General features: G+C 37.5%; 1 protein-coding gene across 8 annotated transcripts in view; it reads left to right on the top strand.

Annotated features, from left to right (window-relative positions):
• The window catches only part of NCKAP5 (NCK associated protein 5), an 891,925-nt gene that overhangs the window by 254,860 nt on the left and 623,877 nt on the right, over positions 1 to 13,188 (top strand). For all 8 annotated transcript variants that reach the window (XM_059166690.1, XM_059166689.1, XM_059166694.1 and 5 more), the window contains one exon: positions 2,623 to 2,696. In XM_059166690.1, the coding sequence (XP_059022673.1) occupies positions 2,623 to 2,696 (74 nt within the window). The remainder of the gene's footprint in view (positions 1 to 2,622; positions 2,697 to 13,188) is intronic.

The following is a 13,188-nucleotide window of genomic DNA, read 5'->3' as shown; positions in this document are numbered from 1 at the left end:
GAAGTAATTTGCCTGTGAGAAGAGGTGAGTGACATGATGACAAAGTCTGTGCTTAGTGGACACTGTAATACATGCTTACTTAAACTATTAAATTCTTATAACACCTCTGTGAACTGACTATTAATACTCTCTCTGAAGATGAGGAAATAAGTCTTAGAGAGACTAAACAATTTTACCCAAGGACAGAGCGAGTAAGCACCGAAACCAGGATTTGAACCTAAATCTTGATCCAAAGATCTTATCTGTAGTCCTCACACTTTTCAGCTTCATCCTCTGCCTTGAGCTGAGAAAAGTCAACAAAATAACAAATCCATTGGTTTTAGTCCAAACAGTTTTCCAGAGCTTGTTCATGATTTGGCCCTGCTTAGCTCACCAGTTGTATTCTAGACGCCACACTCCAGTCACTCTGGGCCTAGCCTCACTAGCTTCCTTTCTGTTCCTCAAGTACCGCATATTGGAGTCTTTGCAGAAGCTATTTCCTTTCCCTCATCCCTCTTTTCTCTATATGCTTACCTCCTTTTTCTTTTCCAGGTCTTAGCTTAATATCATTTGCCCAGGGTCTCCATCCAACCACCTTCTGTAAGGATCGTGACCCTTCCTCATTTAGATTCTCTCGTCCCTCCTGTTTCCTTCATAGCATATCAGCACTCAGGAGTCCGTGTGTTCATTTGTTACATCTTTGTCTGCAGACTGTAAGCTCTTTGAGAGCAGGAACTTTTGCCCTCTTGGTTATTACTCTGTGAAGGAAATTTAGAATAGCATTTGGAGTATAATACATTTTGAAAAGCAATTAAATAAAGAATAGATGAATGACTTTGAGATTTATGCATTTGTTTCTAATTGGAAACAGTGTTTAAAAATGTTGATGGATGTATTTGAAAAGTAATGTCTTTGATAACTTTGAGGGTTCTTAATCTTCTTTAAATTGTGATCAGAAAGAATACTCAGTACCATACATACAAACTATTATAATTTTCTGCATTAACAGATTTCTGCTTTCATTTTGATATGACTAATGGTCTTTTTTATATAATTAACTTGAAGAAGAATATTATTTAATAAGAATAAAACTCTTCAGCTAATTATCTGCAACAACCTTATACCATTAGAGAACAGCAGTTTTAGCTAGGTAAAGATATGGTGTGCTGTTTAGCCTAATTGAAATATTATAGAAAGTAAAAAAAAAAAAAAAAAAAAAAAAAGGTAAATGGGTCGATCCAGGTCTAGAAACTCAGGAAAGGACTTTTTCCAAAGTATCAGCTCAATTCTTACTATGTGTTTTCCACGATCCCCCATTATAAGGGATATACACTTTTAGGAGCAAGCGATTATATACAGCACTCAATGAAAACAAATCTATTTCAGAATGAATCAGTATTAATCAAATTTCCTGGTTTATCTCAAATCCATAAGAAACAAAACGGTAACTTTCATGGGCACCTTTAACACTGAAACCATTGTACCCTAGTCCATCTAAGGCAGATGTACTAGAGACACAGGACTGTGGGCTAGATGTTCAAATAGAAAGTAGAAGAAGCATCGGGTTCAGGAGGAAATCAATCATGAAAAATTTTACACATTGTATTTTGCTCCATAATCAGCAACTGAAGCTGTTGCATATGAACCTCATTTGCAGAAATCACTAATTTTAAAAAATTGTATTTAATAACCTATGGACTTATATAAATCTATGTTAAAAGGTATTCCTTATGTTTCAGAAATGTTTCTTAAAAATACGGTTTGATTGGCAAAAATTTACACATTTAAAAAAATATACCTTGCTTTCATAGCTTCCTAGAAGCCAGGTTCTTTTTCTATAAGACAAAAACAAAAACCCAAACCAAACCAAACAAAAAAACCCACAAACCCCCAAAACAAAGTAGACTATGTTTTTATATAAGGAAATACAGGAAAATGGACACATTTCATCCATGTAAACAATGTGCCCAGTGAATATATCAAGCATTTTATATAGTTCAAAAGTAGCATTTTTACTAGTAAGCAAATATCCTAAGATCACTGTAATCAAGACCTGTCTTGCCTTTTTTATTTTTATTTTCTAAGGTCAGCAGCAACACTGGCTTGTTCACTTTCTTGCTTATTTATTTATCAATTTACCCCTCTATTTATTTATTTATTTTGAGAGAGAGAGCTCACAAGCATGAGGCTGGCTGGGCAGAGGGAGAGAGAGAATCCTCAAGGAGACTCCCTGCTGAGCACAGAGCCCTCCGTGGGGCTTGATCTCAGGATCCTGAGATCATGACCTGAGCCAAAATCAAGACTCAGCCACTTATGACTGAGCCATCCAGGAGCCCTTGGCTTGCTTATTTTTATATGGTAGAATATACGGACCACAGTGTAGATAACTAGGAAATGTAGCTTTCTTCTGTGAATCAGAGGGTTTTCATGCTGACTCTATAGAACTTCTGGTTCTCTGTTTATAGAATGATCCAAGGACATCTCCAAGGAACTCTGCATATTCGTTACAGATACCCTGATTCCTAGAACTGAGAGGGACCAGGGATTATCTTGTCAAAAATCTTTCCTGTAAAGATAGGTAGTCTGAATTCTGGCGACGATTGTAATGAGGCTTTATTTGTCTTTGTGTGTCTGCATATGCAGGAATACATGGACTCCAATAAATACATTGAGCATCTTCTAACTCAGCTCGAGGAACAACACAGAAATCTATGGAGGTGAGTGAAATGCATGCCTAGAACTCAGGGCAGCCTTGATTATCTTCCGTGTTGATCACCGAGGCAGGGAGGGGAGTCGGCATACTTTCTCTTCTTGCCCTTAGTGTCAAAACACCTTTGGAAGCAAGTCACCAGAGGCACCTTAGGAACTTGTACTCCTTTAATCAAAGTAAAGCAACAGTGCCAGGAGTTGTCCTTGAGTCAAGGGCCTGCTCAGAGCCAGGAGGATGGTGGAAATCATGACACTTTGTCAAGGTCAAGAAATTAATTTGTCCAAAGCCATATAACTTTCATTGTGGAAACTAGAATCCAATTCTCTGACCCTTGCCTGCTTAAAGATTAAGACTTTTATGTAATTGAAAAGTTGAATACAGCTGCTTAAAATGTCTGCTTCTCTTCATATGAATGGAGAGTATTTTAAGAACGCTGTTCTATAGGCCTCTCGTGTTTCATTTTTCGTTCTGTGTGGTGAGTTCTGATGCTCGGTGAAGAAAGGTATGGGAGAACATTGGTGCAGGTAAACTGGATAAAGAGGTTAATATCATAAAAGGCGTATTCTCAAGTGTCTCGTTCCCTCAGGCCTCTCGGGAATTGAGGCTGATTGAAAGGATTGCGTTGTTATTTTCTAGATTGTTAGGGCCCTGGTGCTCATGCTCTGCGTCCATGCTCCAATGGGATCTGCTATTCCTTTTCCTAAATTACTATAGCTCCTGTTATTTGGAACAACTATGCTAGGGTTTAATTACATGATGGCTCACATTGTACCAGAATTGTTTAATGTAATTAGCTTTGTCTCCCCAGAGTCAGTAAGCCCCTGAAGGCCATGATTTCTTAATTCTTGGCAGCATGGAGGAGAGTACTCTCCATGTACCCAGACAGGGTGGGTAAAGCTTTGCTCACCCTGTGGCTTTCTTGCCAACCTTATCCAAATGTATCACCATCAGTCTCTGTACCGGGCTAGGCTGCCCCTTTTTCAGGCATCTTTTTTTTTTTTTTTTTAAAGGTTTTATTTATTTGACAGAGAGAGAGAGAGAGATCACAAGTAGGCAGAGAGAGAGAGAGAGGGAAGTAGGCTCCCTGCTGAGCAGAGAGCCCAGCGTGGGGCTCGATCCCAGGACCCTGGGATGATGACCAGAGCTGAAGGCAGAGGCTTTAATCCACTGAGCCATCCAGGGCGCCCCTTCAGGCATCTTATAACAAATCCTAATAACCCTGAAATCTGTCCTCTCTGAAGGATTGTAGTTCTTAGTCTTAGTGCCTAATAATTTCATTTGTTTTGTCCTTTGTATTAGTGTCCCTGCTAAAGAACAGATCTGTGCCTATAGCAGTAGACTTTCTATTTCTCTGTATGGAAAAAGTAGGGTATAACAAAAGTAAATAATTTTTAAGTCTGCTTCCTGCTAGCAGATATACAAGTTAATTTTATATACCTCTGTGTGATACTGTTAGATGTGTTTTTGAGAGCTATAAATGGTGTTGGTAAAGTTTTCTTTTGTAAACCAGTGTATTTTATTAATGAAGACAGCCACAATTTATTTATAGTTATGTATCAAGTTATATTTCGCATAGATCTCCTCCAAGGTGCAAAATGTTATTTAACTGAATTATATAATTTACTTCCAACTCTTTATATAGAATATTTGGTTTTCCAAATATTATCTTTTGAAAGAAAAAGTATACACAAAAAATGATGAATACCATCTGAAGAAAGAAATTAGACTTTAATTTGGTCAGTAAGCATGTCTTATATACATCCTTGGGGAAGAGTAGAGTTCCATGGGTCTTTGAACCAAAAAAACCTGCATGGAAAAGAATGTTTTCCTTCTTTGATAAGGTAGCTAATAAAAACCTTTTGGTCTTCTTGGATTGGATTAAATGAAAATATAATTTCAGGCATAGGCTTAACCTAACATAAAGTAAGAGCTCAGAGCTTTGTGTGCTATCACTTCTATTTTTCTTCAGAAATAGAATTATTGCTGCTGAAGAAGCAAAGGCTTATACATAGTGGCAGAGGATCTAATAAAAAATCTTCATTTGAATAACAATAAAGGGCAATAATGACATTTGAATAGTCAGAAAAACTATCAGGGAGAAGGCGGAAATGGGTCTTATTGAAAAGAAAATGAAAATCAATAGTAGCAAATTTATACACTATTTATTGAATCATGAAATTATCTCTGATTATATTTTATAAACAGATCTTGGCTGACTTGAAGTAGTAGACTTTTTGATGGTTAGTACAATGTCATAACTGCAATTCTAGCCAAATTACTTTTGGGTGAAAGCTATGCCAGTGAGCCTACAGTGAGCAGTGTGGGGAAATTCTTACTGGTTATGATTAAATTTTTAAAGTACTTTCTTAAATTAGGGACAATCTATGATGTGTAGAGGCTTATAGGAATAGCATGTCATGTACTCAAGCACAATTGGATTGTCTGAAGTTAAATAAACGTTCCCATAAGACAGTATAAACTTTTTTTCTGATTTGTATTATGCCTTTGATTTGTAGTTGCTACAATTTTCATGGAGTGGGCTATTATCATTGCTACTAGGCTTAACTGATGGTCTTTCATTTATATTTCAACCTACATATAACTTAGATAAATCCTGAATACTTAGATTTCTAAAAATAATTTTATTCAGCATTAATTTATGGCTACCATGTTTGAGGATTGATCAAATGCATGATAGACACATGGCATACTATTGCTACTTGCTTAATAATGAAAGACTGGGACCAATGAAGATTTGTTATAAGATTAGATACAAAAAATAAGTCTTTCCTTTTTTTCATGGAGGTGGCTACTACTCTTTAATAGGTTGTAGTTGTATCTTATAACATAAACATCTGCAGTGACACAAATACATTGTCCTAATTATACTCTTAGAATAACTGGTTATTTTGGTGCCTTGTTTAGTATTCTGCTGAAATAGACCTATAATCTTTCTCTGGTTTTCAAATTGCAAAGGAATTTGAAGCTCAAATATAGCTATCTAGCAATGAGCAGTCATTTAGCTCAAAAAAGACTTTTTGACACCAACAGAAAACTCTCATGTGAATTCATCTGAATATGTAGAGTCAGAATTTTTAAAACCTAGTGTAGTAGGACTTGAGCACAAGTCTGGGTGGGTCTTCTTTGCTCAGTATCTCCATGTTTGATGAAAAAGAAACATTCCCAGTAACAACTAGTTTACTAGTAGTTGTTGAAATGGGAGGCTAAATTTCTGTATGTTCATATGTTTTAGTGTGTATAGTTAAGAATAGGAGAAAAAGGTTTATACCTAATGCTTTTTATATCATCTGCTACCATTTCTGATTTGGCTAAATATATCTGACTGACAAGAGAGATTGTAAAAAAACAGCTACTGAAAAAATCTTTCTTCTAACATTTGATAGAAAATTTTATCCATTCACTGCTTTGGATTAAGAGTTTAGAACAAACACAAACAGTTGGAAGATACACACTGAATTCATGAATATTTATGGTGTTAATGACTCTTCCATATCACATGTGAAATTAAGTGTGAAAAATGGAAGTGGCATAATACTATAGAAATGGAAAGAAGACTGTGAATTTTGGAGCCATGGACTCTTGGCCTGACCTCCCCAAACTGGCCACAGGGATATCATCTCTGGAATGAGTTTCCTTTTCTGTAAAAAGAAGCTATCAGTAAAGCTAGTATTTAAGTTTCCTGAACACTGGGATTATTTGAAACCCATGATGGTTAAGATAAAACATTTCTATAACATGTACAAATACATGTTTAATCTTATTTTTCTCTAATTATGCATCTGGATCATTTTGTAGTATTTAATGCATGTATCATAGAAAGCTTCCAAGAACATAAGTAGAAACCACTAAAATAGCAAAGATACTTAACAGCTGGCTAATAACTCAACCAGACAATATCCAAGTGTTCATTTCAGATTTTCATAGCTTGAATTGGAGACAGTGTTATTGATAGGCTGTACATAAAGAATAAGGTCTACATGGCCAAAATTAAATGACAAGATCTACTGAATACATAGTGCCAACTACTGGCCCACAAATCCCAGATCAGAGTCCCATTTGAAAAGGCTAGGGATTTCAGTCAAGGCACTATTGACATTTGGGGCCAGACCATTCTTTACCTTGGGGGATGGGAATAAGGTTGTCTTGTGCATTTTAGGTTGTTTATCATTATCTTACCCACCACATTCCAGTACCAAACCCTCTGTTGGGACAACCAAAAATGTCTCCAGACATTTTCCGCATGTTTCCCAGAAGTCAGAATCCTCTTTCCTCTCTGCTGAAGACAGTAATCTAAATGATCCATGAGCATTTTCTTAAGCACATTCCAAGAAAAATGAATACCCTGGGTAGCTGTTACAGATTTTTTTTTCCCAAATCAGTTACCCTGTGGTCAAATTTGAGATATTCTAGGAAAACCCAACTTTTAAAATGTTTGAATTCTAGAACTTCACGGAGTCATTTAAATGGCTAACATGTGCTATGAATATCAAATATGGGATATAAAATAAAACTTTAACTTCTTTTTTTTTTTTTAAAGATTTTATTTATTTATTTGACAGAGAGAGATCACAAGTAGGCAGAGAGGCAGGCAGAGAGAGAGGAGGAAGCAGGCTCCCTGCTGAGCAGAGAGCCCGATGTGGGACTCAATCCCAGGACCCTGAGATCATGACCCAAGCCGAAGGCAGCGGCTTAACCCACTGAGCCACCCAGGCGCCCTAAAACTTTGACTTCTTAAAAAAAAAATCCCATCTTTCTTGCAGCATCTAGTCTGATTAAAGTTCCAAAGAGTGCATTTTGAGAAATAGTGATCTCTCCAGTTCAATAATGGAATATACAAAAACGTGGTTGTAACTATTTCTTCTCTCTTCCTTTACCTCACTGGTACTAGGGTGGGTTCTATAATTAAAGATCAGCTAATAGTTAGGAATCCAGGTTTTAGTAAAAGGGGAATGTAAACATAGGAAAAGACAATTTCTAGTTCAGCGCCATTTTCCTGAGTGGCAGTCTAAACCTCAGTAACAAATTCCAAGTATCTGAACAACTATTGATTACAAGCTATGTTGGCCCGAGTAAAGCATTTAACGTCTTCTTCCTCGAGGGGAAAAGTGATGGTTTCCTACAACCTCAAAGGGAATAAGATGCCTAATTAAAAACCACGGATAGGTCCTTGTTGATATAAGAGCCCCTAAGGCCTACCCCTTACAACAGTAAAGTTATAATTTTAGTGTATCCAAACTTCAAGAAGCCAGTGTTGAATTATAATTGACATACAATGTTACTAGTCTCAGGTATACAACATAGTGTTTCAACAAATCTGTACATTGCAAAAGGCTCACCACCATAAGGATAGTTACCACTGGTCACCACACATTATTACAATGTTAATGTCTATAATCCCTATGCTGTATTTATATACCCTGACTTAGATAGTTTATAAATGAACTTTGTACCTCTTGATCCCTTTAACCTTTTCACCCATCTCCCATCCCTTCTGACAGTCACCATCTTGTTCTCTGCAGGAGGCTGTTTCCAGACTGTTTGGTTTGCTTCATTTTTTAGATTCTACACAGAAGTAAAATTATATGGTATTCATTTTCCTCTGACTTCTCAGTTAGCATACTGCCCTCTAGGTTCACCCATGTTTGGAACAAATGGCAAGATTTCATTATTTTTCTGTGGCTAAATAATATTTCATAGTGTATCTGTGTATGTGTATGTGTGTGTATGTGTCTGTGTAAAATCATATATTATTTATCAATGGACACTTAGGGAAGCTTCCATATTTACTGTTATAAATAATGCTGCAATAAACATAGGGGTGCATATATCTTTTTAAGTTAGCATTTTTGTTTTCCTTGGGTAAATGAAATTCCAGTACCCAATAGTAGAATTACTGGATCATATGGTATTTCTATTTTTAATTGTTTTGAGGAACCTCTATACTGTTTGTACCAGTTTATATTCCTACCAACAGTTTACAAGGGTTTCCATTTCCCCACATTTTCACCAAAATTTGTTATTTCCTTTTGGTTTTAGCTGTTCTGACAGGCATAAGGTGATATCTCATTATGGTTTTGATTTGCATTTCCTTGATGATGAGTGATGCAGAGCATTTTCTCATGTGTCTGTTGGCCATCTATATGTCTTCTTTGGAAAAATTTCCATTTAGATTCTCTGCCTATGTTTAATCAAATTATTTGGGTTTTTTTTTTTTTTGATGTTGAATTGTGTAAGTATTTTTAAAGTATATGTTGGATATTAACCCAGTATCTTATATATCATTTGCAAATATCTTCTATTCAGTGGGTCATTCTTTGTTTTGTGGATGGTTCCTTTGTGGTACAACAGCTTTGTACTTTGGTCAACTCCCAGTAGTTGATTTTTCTTTTGTTCCCCTTGCAGGAAGAGGCATAATCATAAAAATGTTGCTAAGAATGGTGTCTAAGAGACTACTGCCTATGTTTTCTTAGGAGAGTTTTATGACTTCAGGTCTCAGATTTAGGTCCTCAAACCATTTTGAGTTTATTTTTGTGTATGGTGTAAGAAAGTGGTTCACTTTCATTCTTTTGCCTGTAGCTGTCCAGTTTTTCCAACATCATTTATTGAAGAGATTGTATACTCTTGCCGTCTTTGTCATAGATTAATTGACCATAAATACATGGGTTTACTTCTGAGATCTCTATCCTCTTCCATTGATCCATCTGTCTGCTTTGTGCCAGTACCATATTTTTTTGATTACTACAACTCTATAGTGTATCTTGAAATCTGAGAGTGGGCTACTTCCAGCTTTGTCATTTCTGAAGATTGCTTTGGCGATTCGGGGTATTTTTGTGCTTCCAAAATTCTTTAAAATAGACTTTTGCATTCTGGCTTATCTGTGATTCTTATTCTAAGGAAAGAGGTAAGGGGAAAAATGGACAAAAATATTTTATTTCCATGATTCAAAATGCTGCTTATCTAAGAGTGAACAATGAAATGAAATGATCCACCTTGCAAATATTCATGTTTTCCATAATTTCAATATATTTACACATTTTGGTGGCAGATGGGGGGGCGTGGGCAGAAGTAATTGCCACGACTGCCTAAAATTCATCTCAGTTCTAATCTCAGTTTCAATAAAATGTGAGTGATATTAAAACTGCTTACGGAGAGGCTGGATGCCCTTACTCTGTCTATCCCTGGGAAAAGAAAAGTCGTTTCTTTGTGCGTTATCTAGAAATCTTCTTAGAGTTTAAAATAGAATTAAGAAGCAGAAGCACATATGCCCTGAGAAAAGTCAAGCCCAGGGCTCCTGAAGACTTACCCTCTATGTATCTCGGATTTTCGAATCAAATTATCCAGCCATCTTAAGAATTAGCACATCTCTACCCTCATGGGGTTAATTTATGTAGACTAAGGAGATGCCAAGTATTAAACAGGTTGCTTTTGCTGTAATCATAGACTTCCACTGGGAGATCTTAATTGGCTACAAGTAAGACTGCTCTGCATGAATTCTTAATGGTGGACACCAAATAAAATAAGAACTGTGATTTGTTTTCTAAATCCCTTCAGGAGAAAAAGAGGCTATCTCTGGGGAATAGAATGTGTAGCAAACAGAGAGAGCTCAGTGCTCTGTAATAGCAATAAACACTCTGAAAGCAAACCTCATACTAATGCCAACTCAATAAGAGCACATGGTCTCCCAGCTCTGCACCTCTGTCTCACTCTGCCGGGGTCAAAGGAGATGGGGGCTAGCACGCTTTACATCATCTTCCCCTCCTCTCAACCCTTGGGCTGGATTTCTAAATCATAGCTGGATTCTAGGGCAAGTGTAAGCACAAGGGCCACCCTGGAAACCCATCAATGTCACTTCTCAATTACCCACCAGGGGTTGTTTGAGAGATGCAGACAGTCTCAAAACCCCTGCCGAGATAAGAGTGTTGCCTCTAAGTCATGCCCTCTGCCCAGCATAAGGGAGAATAAATCAGAGCTCTGGAAACTGGGTATTGCCACATGCTTCAAAAGTTAGGTCATCCCTGGACCGTGTGCAGGGGGGCTGGTGGGCTGATCCGTATTCCAGAGGATGCTTACTGTAGCCTGATGCTGCTGTTTTAGAGGAACAAGGAAGCATTTAGGTGTCTTAGAGCTCTGAGTCCCTGGGTGGAGTGGCATGCTTGTCTTTAAGGTAACTTTTGTTCAGTAGCAGGAAGGTCTAACTGAACTAAGCCCAGAAATTTTATCTGGATTGACGGAACTGGAAGATCTCTCGGGTTTGTAATCAACCTTGTACCTGAGGATTCATCGATATGATAGTTTATTCAGGGCATTCTGCATGTCTAACTACCTAGGGAGATGCCTGCTATTTGAACTCAGGTCTTCTGGGGAGAGGAGGCATCAACAATGCCAGAGTAAAACTCTACTTTCATTTTATATACGTGATCTCCCCTTTAAAATCAAATTCATCCACCCTTTAAATTAAAGGATGATGCTAACCCAAAGGTATATTTAGGTCCTGACCTAATAAATACTTTAAATAGGCTCTCTAAAACCTTATGGGTCTCATCCCTTTCTCTTCACTCCAAATGGTGTTTGAAAAAAAAAATTCACTTATATTTGTAAAAATCCTTCTGTGGGACTAGTTGGAGGAATCTATAAAACAAGTTTTAGGAGACTGTACTTCAGAAATCCAGATGACTCTTGAGGAGGGGCAGATCTGAAGGCCTGAGGGCAAAGGAAGAATCAGTTTCTGAATCGATGTGATTTGAACTGCCTCTAAGACTTTTGAGTATAACTGCATGTAAGATGATGAGAAATTCAGCTCGGGAGCTTTTTATAGTTAATAAAGCACAGCATAGATGAAGGCATTAGATCAACCTACAAAGATATACAATTGCCCCCTAAGATAACTGGGGATGCATCCCTACTTTAAAGATGGATTTATTATTGCTGCCGTGGGAAGCTTGAGTTGAATCATGTTGTACAAGCAGGTCCCTGGATGCCTTGAAAATAATTATACTTCTCGCTTAAACAGGCTTATGTCCTTCAAGAAAATCCCCCCAAATATTTTACTGTCAATCAGATTTGGGGGTCATCCAGAGATATTTACCCCTATTTAATCTGAAAACATTGGGCTTCAAACACATTTTCTGTTTTTAGGTCCATGCTTATCTTAATAGGATGGCCAGGAAACTAATATGATTTATTTATCTGAAATTAAAATAAAGAGCCTCAAGCGAGAGACATTTTGTAGATTTATTTAGAGTAATAAAGATCCCAAATATTCCCTACTAAGTTGAAAGTAGAAAAACTCCAGCAGGCAACAATATAAATGACCCATTCAATACAAACACATGTGTCGAGGCTGAAGTATACCCACAGTAAGAAATGATAAAGTGCCTTTTTCTGCAGAAGGAAGGTTGAAATGCGTAATTTACCCTGACCTTCTATTTCATTTTAGTTTTAATGGAAAAAAATCGCTAACTTGTTAGAGTTTGAGCATACTTGTGTTTTTGTATGTTTATTTTTTAAGAAATTGATTATTAGGATATAAACTCTATGTATTTCTATATGGGCAACTCTGGAGTTGAAATGGGTGATTTTTTTTTCTTTTTCTTTTTCATTTGCTTACCGCCTCCCCCATTCTTTTTGGCCTTCCGTATTTATTTTTTTAAATATTTATTTATTTGAGGGAAACAGAGAGAGAGAGAAGAGCGCAGAAGGTGAAGACAGAGGGAGAGAGAGAATCTCTAGCAGATTCCATGCTTAGCACGGAGCCCTATGCAGGGCTCTATCTTAGGACTCTGCAATCATGACCTGAGCTGAAATCGAGAGCTGACCTCTTAACCAACTGAGCCACCCAGGTGCCCCTTGACCTTCTGTATTTAGAGGCCTGGCAGCAAGCAGGAAGTTCTAGTACCCCACCTCTACCTTCCAATTCTGAGGAAAAGAGGCTGTCTGTGCCTCTTTGAAAAGAGGAAATACAAACTGTAATTTTTTTTTTAAAAGATTTTATTTATTTATTTGAGAGAGAGACAGTGAGAGAGAACATGAGCAAGGAGGTAAGAGGGAGAAGCAGACTCCCCATGGAGCTGGGAGCCCGATGTGGGACTCGATCCCGGGACTCCAGGATCATGACCTGAGCTGAAGGCAGTCGTCCAACCAACTGAGCCACCCAGGCGCCCCAAACTGTAATTTTTTTTTTCCTCTTAGAGGTTGGAACTATAGCACATTGAATACTTTTGAATTACAAATTAGACCTCATACATAAACCAACAAAGAGCTGAGGATGGAAATGTACCCTGGAATCAAAGAATCAGGAATAGGTTGAAATTGTTAAGTAGTTGGTAGAAGCATACTCTTGGGGTCTCAGGGCAGAGAGAACATCTAAGATGAAAGCATCTGTCACAGGGTTGGTCAAGGTTGGCCACCTCTTGCTGGTTTCATGGCCCAGGAGCCCTCTGGAGATTGCTTTTCGGGAACCTGACTGATTTGATGCTCTA

Source organism: Mustela lutreola, chromosome 3 (assembly GCF_030435805.1).
Source record: "Mustela lutreola isolate mMusLut2 chromosome 3, mMusLut2.pri, whole genome shotgun sequence".
Classification (NCBI taxonomy): Eukaryota; Metazoa; Chordata; class Mammalia; order Carnivora; family Mustelidae; genus Mustela; species Mustela lutreola.
This window is presented reverse-complemented; position numbering and strand designations above follow the sequence as displayed.